General features: G+C 33.2%; 2 protein-coding genes across 13 annotated transcripts in view; one reads left to right on the plus strand and one right to left on the minus strand.

Moving 5' to 3' along the window:
* Window positions 1-16,421, plus strand: part of LOC119081026 (zwei Ig domain protein zig-8-like) — a 141,853-nt gene that overhangs the window by 5,632 nt on the left and 119,800 nt on the right. For 5 of the 7 annotated variants that reach the window (XM_037189712.1, XM_037189717.1, XM_037189715.1 and 2 more), the window contains exon 2: window positions 10,374-10,375. The exons of the other annotated variants lie outside the window; for them this stretch is intronic. The gene's annotated coding sequence lies outside the window, so the exon portion shown is untranslated. The remainder of the gene's footprint in view (window positions 1-10,373; window positions 10,376-16,421) is intronic. 7 annotated transcript variants of the gene reach the window in all.
* On the minus strand, window positions 825-3,466 carry LOC119081024. Of its 6 annotated transcripts, none has more exons than XM_037189711.1 (5): window positions 3,351-3,466; window positions 1,636-1,891; window positions 1,446-1,565; window positions 1,114-1,393; window positions 825-1,053 (listed from the first exon to the last, which is right to left on the minus strand). In XM_037189711.1, exons 2-5 carry the CDS (start codon window positions 1,713-1,715, stop codon window positions 853-855), a joined length of 681 nt encoding a protein of 226 aa, XP_037045606.1. In that variant the 5' UTR covers window positions 1,716-1,891; window positions 3,351-3,466; the 3' UTR covers window positions 825-852. The 6 variants fall into 6 exon arrangements, with proteins under 6 accessions (XP_037045606.1, XP_037045602.1, XP_037045601.1 ...); XM_037189707.1 differs by having other exon boundaries at window positions 3,196-3,448; XM_037189706.1 differs by having other exon boundaries at window positions 1,114-1,390; window positions 3,196-3,443.

Below are 16,421 nucleotides of genomic sequence, written 5' to 3' on the forward strand. Positions count from 1 at the left end.
AACGTATACATCTCCATATATAATTTATAAATAAAGAGATGAAACCACCAAAAATATAATATGTGTAAATGTATGATTTATGATCTCAACTTGAACACATCATCAATACGGTGTGGTAATAAATTTCCAATAAATAGCTGAATAAACGGTGGATGTAATCATATATGGAATATTATTCATTAAAACAACTGGGCTAGACGAAAGTTGGTTATAACTACATACAGTCATACTAATGAAATGGTAACACTTGCGAACCCAATAACAATCATTTTAAGAAAATGTTTGGCAAAACTTGTGCGACGTTTCTATTAGTATGTTGAATATAATTATATGTTGCTGTGTATAGCCGTCGTCATATAGCTGGTGCTAATTAAATATAATCAACTTAATAGGGGATACAACTAAACTTAACAACTAAAAACATTGAAGTTTCGCTACCACCAGTTTTTATTGTTTAAATTTTGTAAACTGTACCTTGCTGATATATAAATTTAATTGACTCAGTCTAACGATTTTGTTTGAAAAAAAAAAGTTTACGACTCATAGGATTGCAATGTAATGTGTATGGTGCATTGCAAAAGATAGAAATTCTTTTAAATTGGCCTCCTGAGAGCTATGAAATGAGATATCATTTTGTAGCTGGTTCTTGTGAATCGATTTACAGTAAAGCTGAGAAAGGAAACTTTAACTTACAACAATTGCAATTAGCAATTAGGAGTGAGGATTAGAAAATGTGTTTTTTTTTCATCGAAAATCTATCATTTGAGAGATTAACTGACCAGTGTCCAGGGTTCTTCGGAAACAAATTTAGTCGGATGTAGTCAACAACTCAATTAATTATTTATTTTAAATTTACATGTGAACGGTTTTGTCTTCTTTATTATCACTGGGACTCCGATTTTCACTAATGACATCCCGTCCCGGACTGCCACTCGATATTATACTAATGGTTGTGTTTTCATTTGATCGACTAGTACTTTCCATTTGGCCCACCGTAATATCGGGCAGAACGTCGTGTCCTGTGTCTGAGTACGGAGGTGGTGATTCATGTACCTTTACGGACATTATTTTATCAGTAACAAAATCGATGACGGTTACTCATCGGAATCTTACCGATTCTTTGCTTCCATCGTATGATGGTGGTGCATGCTCTTCAGCACTCAGTGCTGATATAGTACTAATATTTACACTAGAGTTGTTTGTCCGCTGACTTTCTTCTTCTTGTCGTTGAATACGCATATCGTAATTGTGTTGCGTTTCATACTTTGGCGGTCTATCACGCAACCGAGAAAGCACTCGAATTTGAATGGAAGATAACGAGGTTCGAGCTACTCGTTGAAAATCGGATTCTGACGCTTCAGCGTTGTGACCTGAACGTAGTCTACGCGATCTACTGTGTTGAATGAATTAATTACAATTTCACAGTTTCGACGTTTTTCACATACCCGAAATAGGTCGGTTTTGTGCAAATTCGGTAGAGTAATGTAGCGAGCGCAGCAGCTCCCATTATTAAAGCAGCTACCAAAGCAATTTGTGATGCATTCATGAACGCAGTCGGAGTATTGCTGATGGGCCAATGTAATCGGATGATTTGTTAGAAATATTAAATGAGTGTGTCAGTTAAAGCAAACTTACCCGCATTCATAGTAATCATCTGCACATCTAGTGCATACACCGTGGTAGCACTTTAAATTTGAGTTAGAACAGCAGCTCATGCATTGTTCACCTTCTAAAGGACAAGGACTGCAATTACTCGTATCGGAACTATACTCATAAAATGGTTGGCATTCGCAGAGGTTTATGTAAAAATTGCAATATTGTTTATTTCCTGTGCAGTCATCATCATCGGAACAACGATTGTAAATCGATCGAGTATCGTTGAGCAAATTTGCTGTAATATGCAGAAAAAAAGTTTTAATGATACAAAACTGATAATAATTGAATGACATAAGCATACACGAATGCATAGTGCCCTTATAAGTCGCTTACAAATTGCAAGTCATAAGTCATCTTTTGTAAATTGTGTAAATACTGAGAAATTACTTATAATTTCCAATTTCTATATCAACTTATGGACTATTATGCATTTGAACTATCGTTCGAATATTGTTCTCATTTCCAATTAACCTTTTATGAAAGGAAAGCATATTGCATTAACAACCATTGAATATGGTAATTACTCCGCTTACAGCATCGTAGTATTTGATGCATAATCTTCTACTTCAGTAGTTTTAACATATATGTTTTACGAGAATTTACCAGACATTTGCATCGCTTATTTTCAAAATGTAAAACGTTTGCTGAAAATTCACTTGACAAACAAATATTCCAAGCGTCGGATGACTCTAGTTGTTTAGTTGAATTTCTCGGGAATTTGACACTCTTTCTCAGTTTGTAGAATTTGAAATCCTAGTGAAGCGAATTCTCTGAAAATCGACTTTACTACGTAAAACGACGTTGTTTATCTTTCAGTTCAACAAGTCTAACAAGACTGGAGACAAGAGGGTAGATGTGGTGTCAGCTGAACACCTTCCCCATAACATTTCATAATGTCATGTCACACCTGCCTTAATGTTGTCAATTATCTCGGTTATGGGAAATGCGAAATTACATCGAAGTTAACAAACATTTCGGCACAATTTAGATAATTTAAATCGTTTCGAATTTGTAGTTTTAATGTTGTGTTTTCGTAGACCAAGAAAATTTACTTTTATTTTTTGTATTACGATTTCGGAGTGACTTCAGTTAAGTTTAACACAGCCATTGTAGCCAACGATTTTTTTACTAAGAAGTTTTCTTACTCGACACCAAATTTAGACTAAAGCTCAATGTATCCAGTTTACAGTATACTTCAGCAACACAATCCAGACAATAGCTTTTCTGAGTAACACTTTTGCAATTAATAAAAAATAAATAACGAAACTGAAACGTATTGCTCGCAGCGAGTAAAAACCTTTATCGGTTTAGTAAGCATACTTGAACTTGATTGTGCGTTTTGGTAGCAATATGATATCTTTGTTATTGACTTTACGAAATCATACATTAGAAATATTTGTACTAATCGTACAAACGAAATCGGACAAATCGCAACCTTTTGTCATTCAAAACGATAGAATTCGGAAAAGTACTAATCATCGGTTTCGATTATCTGAATATCGCAGGATTACTTGTTTTAAAAATAAACTTTATCAAAACCTTTAAATGCTGTTTCCGTAACAATAGCACTATGCACTGCGAAGTTTGTTATTACCATAAAAAAACAGATAATTAGAATGCCACACTTAACACATTTTAATATCATTTTTGAATCGAATGAAAACTAAAGAAATTTGAATTTTTGTTGATATTACCGAAACGACGTAACACACAGAAACTTCATTTTAACTGTGGGAAATCAATGGGTTCAATCACTACGATCACGATAGAGTGTTATACTGAATTTAATATTATAACACTTAAATATCAGATAACATTGTACGTTATCAGACGGTGCCTCAACACAAGGAAGGTTAATGATAATAAAATGATTGTAGTGATGTGTGAGAAGCCAAAATGTAAAAAAATAAAAATAAAGTGAACACAAACACTCTCAAGTGTAAGTTATTGTCACCATCGCTGTCGTATCGATAATATTTTAAATGCAAATCCGTTTTATAATCTGATAATCTGTTATATTAAGGAAAAAGCTTTTGCACAATTCTTTACTGAAAATATGAAGATACGCTAAAAGAAACCTAAAAATGAACGGCTTATGGCTAGTCCTCTATATTGGCATATTCCTTGTCGGGTAATGTGTTGTGTCTTTGCTTATTTTTTTGTTGTTGCTTGACGACTGTTGTTTAAATGGAAATATTTTTTTTGGGACAACTTCCTCTTCTTTTTTATCAGACATTACAAATCGCAAATTCTTCCGATTCATTGTCACTTGCTGTCATGTTGTGCCTGCTTTGGAAAGTATTAACTGATGACAGTATTTCTCAGTGCATTGATACAATCAAAGTATAAATCTAATCGTCTTACACAAAGGAACGACTTCATTCCGTTGAAGAGCTTTCGAAATTCATAACTTAGTTTCTAATAGCTGCATTTGAAATACTTAGTTCAAATAAAGTTATCGAACGGTGCGACATATTTTTTCTGCACAATTCACTATTTTTCCTAAAGCAAAAATAAATAATTTAAGAAATGTCTCACCTATCACAGCCACACCTGGGAGGTGCGGGAATCGTGGTTTTACAGAAAATGAAAAGCATTTCTCTAAAACAATATATAATTGAGATAAAAAATGTCTTGCAGATTGTTCACATATTTCGAAACATGGTTTCTATTCGAACGAAAACATAACACCACTGCACTCACGAAACATTTATTCAAAAATGATCACATCAACGTTGATTTTTTAATACAAATCCTAGAAGTTGAAATCATGTGTGCATTGACTTTTCATACACACGAAATTATTCTGTGAGATCTTTTATTGTAAGTTGCCAACATTGCTTCGAAAAAGTGAAACAAAACAAAACAAAACAAAACAAATCAAAACAAAACAAATCAAAACAAATCAAAACAAAACATGTTTCGGCCACTTGGCAACAAATTACAAGATCTGTTTTAAGGATTAATATTTGGATTTCGTTAATTATTCTTTTATGGTAGCTTAATTATGATTGGACTTAGAGGTAAACAAAGTGAAACATAAAAATATTGTAAGTATTAGGTCGCGAAACAGCACAAATTAAATTTGTTTTCCGTAGATTTCCCACGGAAAAACAATTTGTTTTTAGCTGTTTCGAAGCAATTTAAATTAAAAAATTTAAAATTTTACTTTGTTTACCTCTAAGTTCAATCTCAATGATGCTACCTGGAAAGAGTGATAATCGAAATCCATGTATTAATCTTTAAAACAGATCTTGTAATTTGTTGCCAAGTGGCCGAAACATGATTTGTTTTGTTTTGTTTTGTTTTGTTTTGATTTGTTTCGTTTTGATTTGTTTTGTTTTATTTTGATTTGTTTCGTTTTGTTTCATTTTTTGAAACAAGCATGGTTTACAAAAAAGTCATAGAACAATTCCATGTAATGTTTGCACAGTGTACTTTTGCGAACTTAAATGAAAATAAATCAATGTGATTATTTTTGAATGAATAATTGGTATGGTAAGTGCAATATAGTGTACGTTTTTGATTCAAATAGAAATTCTTCTTCGAAAAGATTAATCGAATTGCGAAGACTTTTTTATCTCAAATTATTTTGTTACACAGAAATGCGTTTCATTTCGCTATCAAACCATGATTACCGCACCTCCCTGCTTATTTTATCACATTGGCAACTATATATATGTGCTTTATGCTTTGTGTGCACTTTGATACAATCACATGCTTTCTGGATTTCATTCATCGCCGTAGCACGATTAATCGGAAGTTGAATAGAGTCGAGACTTTTTTTTCATTTTTATTTTATTTTCTCTTGACCAGAAGTAAAGTGTTTCCCCGTTTTATTGTTTGATTTGAAATGTTTTACAATGAAACGACAACAGCTGTTTTGTCATGTTAGATTCCTTATCTAAAATAAACACAATTGCATTTTTGTTATCTATTTACTTAATTTTTTACAGACATATTATATTAGGAACGATGACGTTCTCTGGGAGTCACTAATTACAACCAACTAATTAGAGCAAACGAGCATATGTTCTAAGAAGCGAATCGCCGCAATTTATTTCATTTCTGTTTTTATAATTAATTGTACTACGACAACAATGGATAAGCATATGCTTAGTTAACGCAATAATAAATAATATTCAATTGAGACCTACTATAAAATAGTAGATTACTGTACCAGGGAGGTAGTTTGATATCTGCTATGTTACTTAACGAGCGAGGTAAAGAGTTTTCCTACTACTTCCCTAGTAAAGTCAATATATTTTACATGCTATATGCGTCAAAAACTGTACATTTCATGTTTCAAGCACTTCTTTCGAAGCTCATAGCATGTAAAATCCATTACATAACTCGGGATAAAAATGAAGTCTCGTTTTCGTGTGTTCATTGACCTCGGCTTCACCTCGGATCAACAAAATTCACACTAAAACTCTACTTTTCATCATTTTATCCCTAGTTTTGTAAAATACTATTTTTCTAACGAAGGTGACAAAATAGTCATTTTCTAACCTCAGACGAAAATTACAACTTTTGACTCTTTTCCTTTTTCTTTTGTCAATCGAGAAAATGAAATTTCCAATTTTTCCAACAAAAGCTTTCTAGGCTTCAGTGGAGGGGAGGAAATTAGTATTTTCTCAACTCAGTGACGAAAAGTAAAACTCGCGTTGACTGAAAAGCTAAACCTCAAGTACCTTTATCAGTTGGTGGCATAAATAACTATTTGTCGCCTGTGTTGTGAAAATAACTATGGATGCGATTTGAAATATTTATTCATCAACAATGATAATTTACAAAAAAGAAAATTCAATGCTACGGGAGGTGCGGTAATCATGGTTTGATAGCGAAATGGAACGCATTTCTGTGTAACAAAATAATTTGAGATAAAAAAGTCTTCGCAATTCGATTAATCTTTTCGAAGAAGAATTTCTATTTGAATCAAAAACGTACACTATATTGCACTTGGAGGTGCGGTAATCATGGTTTGATAGCGAAATGAAACGCATTTCTGTGTAACAAAATAATTTGAGATAAAAAATCTTCGATTAATCTTTTCGAAGAAGAATTTCTATTTGAATCAAAAATGTACACTATATTGCACTTACCATACCAATTATTCATTCAAAAATAATCACATTGATTTATTTTCATTTAAGTTCGCAAGAGTACACTGTGCAAACATTACATGGAATTGTTCTATGACTTTTTTGTAAACCATGCTTGTTTCAAAAAATGAAACAAAACGAAACAAATCAAAATAAAACAAAACAAATCAAAACGAAACAAATCAAAACAAAACAAAACAAATCATGTTTCGGCCACTTGGCAACAAATTACAAGATCTGTTTTAAAGATTAATACATGGATTTCGATTATCACTCTTTCCAGGTAGCATCATTGAGATTGAACTTAGAGGTAAACAAAGTAAAATTTAAAAATTTTTAATTTAAATTGCTTCGAAACAGCTAAAAATGAATTGTTTTTCCGTGGGAAATCTACGGAAAACAAATTTAATTTGTGCTGTTTCGCGACCTAATACTTACAATATTTTTATGTTTCACTTTGTTTACCTCTAAGTCCAATCATAATTAAGCTACCATAACAGAATAATTAACGAAATCCAAATATTAATCCTTAAAACAGATGTTGTAATTTGTTGCCAAGTGGCCGAAACATGTTTTGTTTTGATTTGTTTTGTTTTGATTTGTTTTGTTTTGTTTTGATTTGTTTTGTTTTGTTTCACATTGTCGAAGCAATGTTGGCAACTTACAATAAAAGATCTCATAGAATAATTTCGTGTGTATGAAAAGTCAATGCACACATGATTTCAACTTCTAGGATTTGTATTAAAAAATCAACGTTGATGTGATCATTTTTGAATAAATGTTTCGTGAGTGCAGTGGTGTTATGTTTTCGTTCGAATAGAAACCATGTTTCGAAATATGTGAACAATCTGCAAGACATTTTTTATCTCAATTATATATTGCTTTTCATTTTCTGTAAAACCACGATTCCCGCACCTCCCATACCAATTATTCATTCAAAAATAATCACATTGATTTATTTTCGTTTAAGTTCGCAATAGTACACTGTGCAAACATTACATGGAATTGTTCTATGACTTTTTTGTAAACCATGTTTGTTTCAAAAAATGAAACAAAACGAAACAAATCAAAATAAAACAAAACAAATCAAAACGAAACAAATCAAAACAAAACAAAACAAATCAAAACAAAACATGTTTCGGCCACTTGGCAACAAATTACAAGATCTGTTTTAAAGATTAATACATGGATTTCGATTATCACTCTTTCCAGGTAGCATCATTGAGATTGAACTTAGAGGTAAACAAAGTAAAATTTTAAATTTTTTAATTTAAATTGCTTCGAAACAGCTAAAAACAAATTGTTTTTCCGTGGGAAATCTACGGAAAACAAATTTAATTTGTGCTGTTTCGCGACCTAATACTTACAATATTTTTATGTTTCACTTTGTTTACCTCTAAGTCCAATCATAATTAAGCTACCATAAAAGAATAATTAACGAAATCCAAATATTAATCCTTAAAACAGATCTTGTAATTTGTTGCCAAGTGGCCGAAACATGTTTTGTTTTGATTTGTTTTGATTTGTTTTGTTTTGATTTGTTTTGTTTTGTTTCACTTTTTCGAAGCAATGTTGGCAACTTACAATAAAAGATCTCACAGAATAATTTCGTGTGTATGAAAAGTCAATGCACACATGATTTCAACTTCTAGGATTTGTATTAAAAAATCAACGTTGATGTGATCATTTTTGAATAAATGTTTCGTGAGTGCAGTGGTGTTATGTTTTCGTTCGAATAGAAACCATGTTTCGAAATATGTGAACAATCTGCAAGACATTTTTTATCTCAATTATATATTGTTTTAGATAAATGCTTTTCATTTTCTGTAAAACCACGATTCCCGCACCTCCCATGCTTCGTCAGCTTAATACGTCGGATTGATTAATGATTAATGCCAAATGACAAAACTTTTGTGTTATTTTGTGGTACCTTTAGAAAACACAATTTTTGATTTATCAGAATTTAAAAAGTCATCGACGTTCCCAGTCAATTAAGTGATTCCAAGTAAGGTAAAAGCAAAATAAAATGATCGAGTCAGGTTGTTGAAAATTGAAATTCAATTGTCAAAAACCAGACTCGATCATTTTATTTTGCTTTCATTTTATATGATATTTTGCAACAAAATTTGAATTCACTATGGGATTTTTAAATTTTGCGCCAAAATATCATTACCTGGAAACACTTTATTGACTGGAAACATCGATGACTTTTAAAACTCTAAATACTCTCAAGTATGTTCCGAACTAAGAATCCTGAACTTTTCGATTTTGGACCGTAATAGATTATTTGAAAGGTAATTTAATTGCATGGTCAATTTGATATAAAAGAAATTTCGGAAGTAGCATCGAAAATGGTCTGTACACCTGTCGAATGATTCAGAAAAAGTGGAAAAGTAAGAATTCTATTATGTTAATCAGAGGCATGTCTAAAGTACTAAAAAAAGAAAGTGTTTTTGAAACATAATTGCGTGCATATGTTTCACCAGTAACACATTTTTCACGTTATATTTACCTCATGTACATGTAACAAAAACACTGTTAACCCACTCACACACCCACACACACCATCATTCACAATTCACACTAAATTTCACACTGACATCATAATTCAAATCGAGTTATTATATCTACGCTCAGATGACTTCCACATTATCAAAACAAAACATAATAAATATCTCAGAATCCAGTGTTTGTTGTCTAACCATATATTATTGCCATTCTATGGCCCGTACGAATGGTCCGATGCGCATAGCACATCCTTCACCTAAACAAAAAAAGCTAAGAGAAATCACAATAAACACAAGTAATAATAAGCAACCGAAAATAGCTTCATTTTTATGTAATAAACTCAATGAGCCGTAAATGATTCATATGATTTTCAATAATATGAAAGCTTCCTCTTTGTTGGTGTGTTGTGACTGTACTATATACCATCACAATATACTTATATATCGTATCGATGGTACCGAAATCCTTTCACATATAATTCATATATATTTAATACGTTGGATACCTCCCGTTTATATTTGTTGTCTATGTAATGTGGATGTGTAACTACGTTCGACTTATATATATATCTATCTACCAAAAAATGATAGCTGTATTGGAAACACATAAAATCATAAAAAAATGTGTGATGATGCGGTGAATGAACAATTTTTTACTCGTCTTTTTTATTACTATTATTTTATGATTTTGGATGCTGTCAGTTGGATTTGATCGGCAATGTCCATTTTAAAATTATTGACTTTTTCATCTCCGGCGAAATAACTGTTTCGAAAGCTGATTGTGGTAAGCTGAAGTACTCTTCGCTCATGTATAAAGCTCTCCATGGACATAAAGAACAAAACAAACATATAAAGTGGAACAAGGATTTTACATTTTTGTATTTTGGAAATAAAATGGGAATTAATCTAAATATCAAAAGCTTTGTGTAGTAAAATTATTTTCAAAAATCTGAATGTTCCGTTTGTTATTTTTTGGTCTTTTTTCACATGTACATAAAGTTACTACAGTCAATTAAAATGATTTGTGTCACGATACTTTGCAGAATGTGAACTTTTTTTTTGAATGGTGTTAAAAAGGAGCTTAATTGTAAATGAAATTTGAAAGCGGTCCTGATGGAAAAGAATTTTGAATAAATTGAGAAATGGCTCTCTTTCGATTCGTTGTTAGTATTGTTACTGAAATGCTCGATGAAATATAAATTCCGGGAAAATGTCATTTCGTTTTGTCGCTGAAGGGTGTCAAGGAAAATCATGTCAGTGGCAGCCGAACTCGTTTCGCTTTCGAGGAAAATTGGTTGAATTTTAACGGATGAATTTTACAAAATCTACGAAATGTGTTGGATTATATTTTTCTCCGCTTTATTATTCCAAATAGCATGATACCATCCAGTACCAGAAGTACTTTCACTTCAGATTTTGATGTCTAGTATGTTTCACTAAATAAAAGTTAATAAAAAAATGATCCGAGACAAAGACAATCATGAACACTCGTGTCTTTAATGTTTAACCATCGCAATCACTCTAAAATCGTAATAGACACCTACTCAATACAAAGACAACTTAAGGTTTGCTCAATACTGTTTGACTATTTTTCTATCAATTAAGTATATACTCAAGGATTTCCTATCAAAATCTAAAAAAGTGTACGTTCTGCTCAGAGTCAACGAATAAACTGTCGACCATTTCCATATTACACTCGTACTTTATGACAGGTAGAGACTACTAACATTTTTTATAGACTTGTTTTACGTTCGTTTGTTATGTTTTTTAAGAGCTTAAGTGTAATTTACACCTAATAACTGAAGTGTCGTCAAAGTACAATGTATATATAAAGTTAATAATGATAACAAAAACTCATAATTTGATAAATTTTTACGAACGAAGGTGTAAATATCCTTATTCGCAGAGTACAATCATTTTACTTAAGTTTTCAAAATTTTAGGGTAAACCGGATAGTTACGAGCACCCTTTTATTTTAGTTACGAGCCCCTAGTTTTATCTCTTTCAAGTACATATTTGTGACTCAATTTCCATTATCAGTTCTCGCAGCTCACAAGGGGCTCGTAACTGACCTGTTTACCCTACTGAGAACTCGATATTTTCTTTTTAATCTTTCTGAACAGTTAATCGGTTTTCATCGACAAAGACTATAAAAATAAATGACGACTCTGGCCAGTGTTTTGTAACACATTTCTAGATTGCGAAGGATTAACTCGAGTCGTTTGATGGAGAGAAGTTCATTGAGACTCTGAATATTACTCCAGAAATTCAAAATTACAAATACTTACTAGTAAAATAGGTACAAAAGGCGTTTTCATGTAGTAGGGACGGGACATAGCATTTGAAAACAAAATTTTACTTGCAATAAAGTTAGGACCAAAAATGTTAGGGCCAAACCTCATTAAATATTACATCTGTTGCTTGGAAATGTTGGAAATCAATTTCAAAAGCCCTATATATGATATGACTCATACTATATGATCGTAAGATATTTACTGTGGATGTGTCCGGAGTCAGCTCACCCGAGTGTGGATTGGGCACAGGCAGTATTTATCTTTCAAGAAACCTTGAAATTTGTCAAATTGATTCGGTCTAAGAAAACTTTCAAATCGTTGTCCCGTTGGTTGTGCAGTAGTCACACATCGTTGGCCGTTGGTTGTGCAGTGGTCACACATTGTTGGCCCGTTGGTTGTGCAGTAGTCACAAATCGTTGTTCCGTTGGTTGTGCAGCAGTCACACATCGTTGGTTGTGCAGTAGTCACACATCGTTGACCCGTTGGTTGTGCAGTAGTCACACATCGTTGGCCGTTGGTTGTGCAGTAGTCACACATCGTTGGCCGTTGGTTGTGCAGTAGTCACACATCGTTGGTCCGTTGGTTGTGCAGTAGACACAAATTAGATTCACCCACAATTCAGTGTTTCGCTGAAGCCAGACAGTTCATCAAAAGGTCTAACATTCGAAGAAGAAGAAAGTGCAGCAATGCCTGTGAAAATGGTTCATCAAGATTGGTTTGGTCAGTGGTAATCTGGCAGCATCCAATGATGACAAGAAAATAGTTCATCAAGATTGGTTTGGTCAGTGGCAATCTGACGGCATCCAATGATGATAAGAAAATGGTTCATCAAGATTGGTTTGGTCAGTGGCAATCTGACAGCATCCAATGATAACAAGAAAATGGTTCATCAAGATTGGTTTAGTCAGTGGCAATCTGGCAGCATCCAATGATGACAGGAAAATGATTCATCAAGATTGGTTTAGTCAATGGTCATCTGGCGAAGACATCCAGTTAAAGAACGTACAACGTGTAGACTGTTAAAACAAAAGCAAATCATACTGGCTCAGTCGCACACGCTGGTGGCATTATTGGTTGACCTTGATAATGATGACATTATTTACGGTCAAGGTGGGAGTATGTTAGGAATCTGACAATGATCAAGAAGGCTTTTAGAATGAATTGAATCTAAGGAGACTGTTGTAAGACGATAGAAGAAGAAGAAAGGATTAATAAAAAGATGGTTGAACAAGAAGTTCAGGGGACAACATCCCCAAGTGAATTGTTTCCATTTTGTGTAGTGAATAGTTGTGACAACTTGCATCATCAACTAAAGAGTCTTCAAAGTGGCTGCAAGTGGTTCCATCGAGTCAGTTAGGCCTACTATTAGATAACAATCCTGCAAGAATTGCTGTTTATCTTCGTTTGGGTAGCCAATTATGCGAGGAACATAAATGTATTTGTGGAAAGAGGGTTACGAAGGATGGCTTACACGGTTTATCTTGCAATAAAAGCGGAGTATGGATTCCAGGACATGATGAAGTTAATAAAATCTTTTCTCTTGCATTTTCCTCTTCAGGTTTTCCGAATCTGTTCTCCGGGCATTTCTAGAGATGACGGTAAAAGACCGGACGGTGTGACTCTAATTCCATGGAGTCACGGTAAACCGATTTTATGGGATGTAACCATTAGAGACACACTAGCTCCATCTTATTTACAGTTTGTTCATGTCATTTTTACACAGTTTTAGATATGTCAGAGTTTTAAATGTACCCAGTCAATTAAGTTCTTCCCAAATTATGAATTTTTGGCGCAAAATTTAAAATTTCTATCGCGAATTCAAATATTGCGCAATTTGGGAAGAACTTAATTGACTGGGTACATTAAAAACTCTGACATATCGACAATCTTTAGAAACTGTGTAAAAATGAAATGAACAAACTGTAAGTCAATCATCCAAGAAATCTGGATCAATTGCAGATAATGCTGAAAGATTCAAGCATAATCATTACATACGTTTAAAAGAAAATTGTTTATTTACACCCATTGCTTTTGAATCACTAGGTTGCATGGGTCCCAAAACAAGAAATTAAGAAATTGGGTTTATTAATCCATGGATTACCTTTTGCAAGGTTTCTATTGCAATTCCACGGAGAAACGTTAATTTAATCTTGGGGACTTTGGGACGTAATATAGTTTATGATTTTATTTATTGTAAATATTTGTTTTTGAAGAGATCGTTTTTTGCTGGTTGCGCCTTGCAGCCTTTTTTTTCGCTTTTAAATAAACAAAATCAACGAAAACGATCAAATAACGACGATTCTTGTGCTTAAGCTTAGTATAGACCTCGTACGCATTTTCACTGATCTAGTACGTTGAATCGATAAAATGACAGATGAGCTTCGCTTAGGTATATACTATACAATGCCTATCCTGTGGGCAACCCTCAAGACAAAGCTGTAATGTTAAAATTTAACCTTTTTGGTACCCGAGTAAAAATAAAAGTCTCAAAGATTCGAAAAGAGACGTCTCACGTCTCACAACACAAAGGATTTGAGACCGTGAGACGTCTCTTTTCGAACCTTTGAGACTTTCATTTTTACTCGGGTACGCAATGTAAAACTTATATAAGAGTCTCGTGCTAATACCAGCGGAACATTTTCATAAGTCTTTTGACTTGCTGTAAATTATGACACTGATTATGTCGAATTTTGGCCGTTGACCTCTTTGGTCGCTTTTAGGATTCAGCTACTAAGAATTTACGCTAAATGTCCCGGTGTCAAGTCTATCAACTGTGGGAAGTGTCAAAGGAAAATAATCCCTTCACAGTTGTTGATTCTACTTTGAAAGACTTTGATGCTGACAACACAACACTCATCTTATGAATTTTACATGTGGCGCCCAATAATGTAACACAAGAAGTGTAACGTTGTGAAATTATTGAGCAAATAACCAAACAACCAACCCTGGGGGTTGAAACTGAGAATTCTGGTCAACCTATTCTCTATTCCAGTGAAACAACCGTCTAATGGAAATTTGATATGCATCGATCGATCAACGATGTACAAATATTGGATAAGGTCGGAAAGGCTGGGGTAAGAGATATGATTCGAAAATGAATGCCAGTAATTTCTATTACAAAACTCTTAGCGTTGATGATAACGGAAAATTTCGATAAAATTGTACTTACAACATGTTCCTCGCCCGTTATAGAAATCATTTTTGCCATCTGCGCAAACATTCATAACTCTTCAATTTCGTGTGCTACTTTACATTGTTCCTCTGGCCTGGGCAATATCAACATTATACAGCGACACGCAATCAAATTCATAGCAATATTTTCCATCACTGCCAATATGTAAATGAGTGATTTACAATGAATGCAATCAATATCTCCACTGAAATTCACATTTATGATAGATTGAGCCGTGCTAAATTATTGATTTATGCTGTGTCAGGCAAACGCTGTGTTATGAATGGAACATATCCATATATGTATGTAAGACATGTACATCAAGATCAACGTTCGTACGTTCGGTTTTCAAAATAAAATATTTGATTTGGATTTTATATCGATCCGATCGGGTCTCGTATTGAAACGTAATATAACAACTAAAACAATCCTTTGGCTTTCGACACACACACACACAGTTATTCTATTTTAATTTCATAGGAATAGTGACATAATATTATATATAGCTGTGCTGCTGTAACACATCTAACATAAGCTAACATTGGATGTTTTGCATGTACACACTGCGGAACGTATAGCTCAACCAGAACATACTTATACTTTATATATTTAATCAAAATCGAAAAACATTTCCAAAATGCATTATTTATTATACGACTGGAGCGTGCAACTTTGCGATTGGTGTGTGCCATATATTTTCCATAGTCATACACCTTTTATCCGGAATGTATTTGAACAACTTTCGAGCTTGGTAAATGGTTCTGATGGTATACAGCACATGTACAGATATAGAAAATGTTTGGTAAAATGTTGCTAGAAACTTTTTAATGATTTATCTCTGGGATGTCTTTTTGTGACGCCGTAGAAGATTAGTCCAACATCACAGAGAGCTGGAGCAGCTTCAACGGCAAAGTTTTAAGTTTTTGTCACACAAAAGAAAATTTGGGGGTTGCTAATTCAATTGTGCAGAGAGATTAAGCCATTTTTCGTAATGAGTAATTTGTAACGTATTAGACACTAGACTGTGGAAGATGTCACATGAATTGAAATCATGTTCGTTAATCTGAATTTTAGGGAAAAATAAATTGAATTATGCCAAAAATATGGAATATGGAATGTAAAGACACCCATAAGGGAATATTGTATATAAATGTCGATCAGGGCCTATTTTAAGGGAATTAAATTCACTACAATTCCTTTTGCTTAAGGTTTTTTGACGCAAATTTTTTTTTATTATAATTTTCTTCCTAAAATTTTTCTGGTAATATTTTTGTTGATAAAACTTTCGCGTACTATCCTCATCAGCTGCCATTTATGACGCATATCTTTTTGCGTGTCGAATCTGTAAGCGTCACCTTCACCGATATCAGTTCTTTTGTAAGTGGATAACAGGACTTGCGTCACACCTCCACTGTAAGTAGTTTTGGGCGATATCAGCTCTTTTGTAAGTTGTGATTTTTTAGAATTTGGTCGCAGATAATAGACAATCATATTGTGCAGTTTGAACGAAAATATTCTTCTTACAAAACTGTATAACTTTCTCTTTGATCTGAACCTTCCAGCTTTCATTTAACGAAAATCGAAATTTGACGAAAATCGAAAATTTGACGGAATTCGAAAATTTGACTGAATTCGAAAATTTTATGGAAATCGAAAATTTGACGAAAATTAAAAATTTGACGAAATT

The sequence above is a fragment of the Bradysia coprophila genome, unplaced genomic scaffold (assembly GCF_014529535.1).
Source record: "Bradysia coprophila strain Holo2 unplaced genomic scaffold, BU_Bcop_v1 contig_350, whole genome shotgun sequence".
Taxonomy (NCBI): Eukaryota; Metazoa; Arthropoda; class Insecta; order Diptera; family Sciaridae; genus Bradysia; species Bradysia coprophila.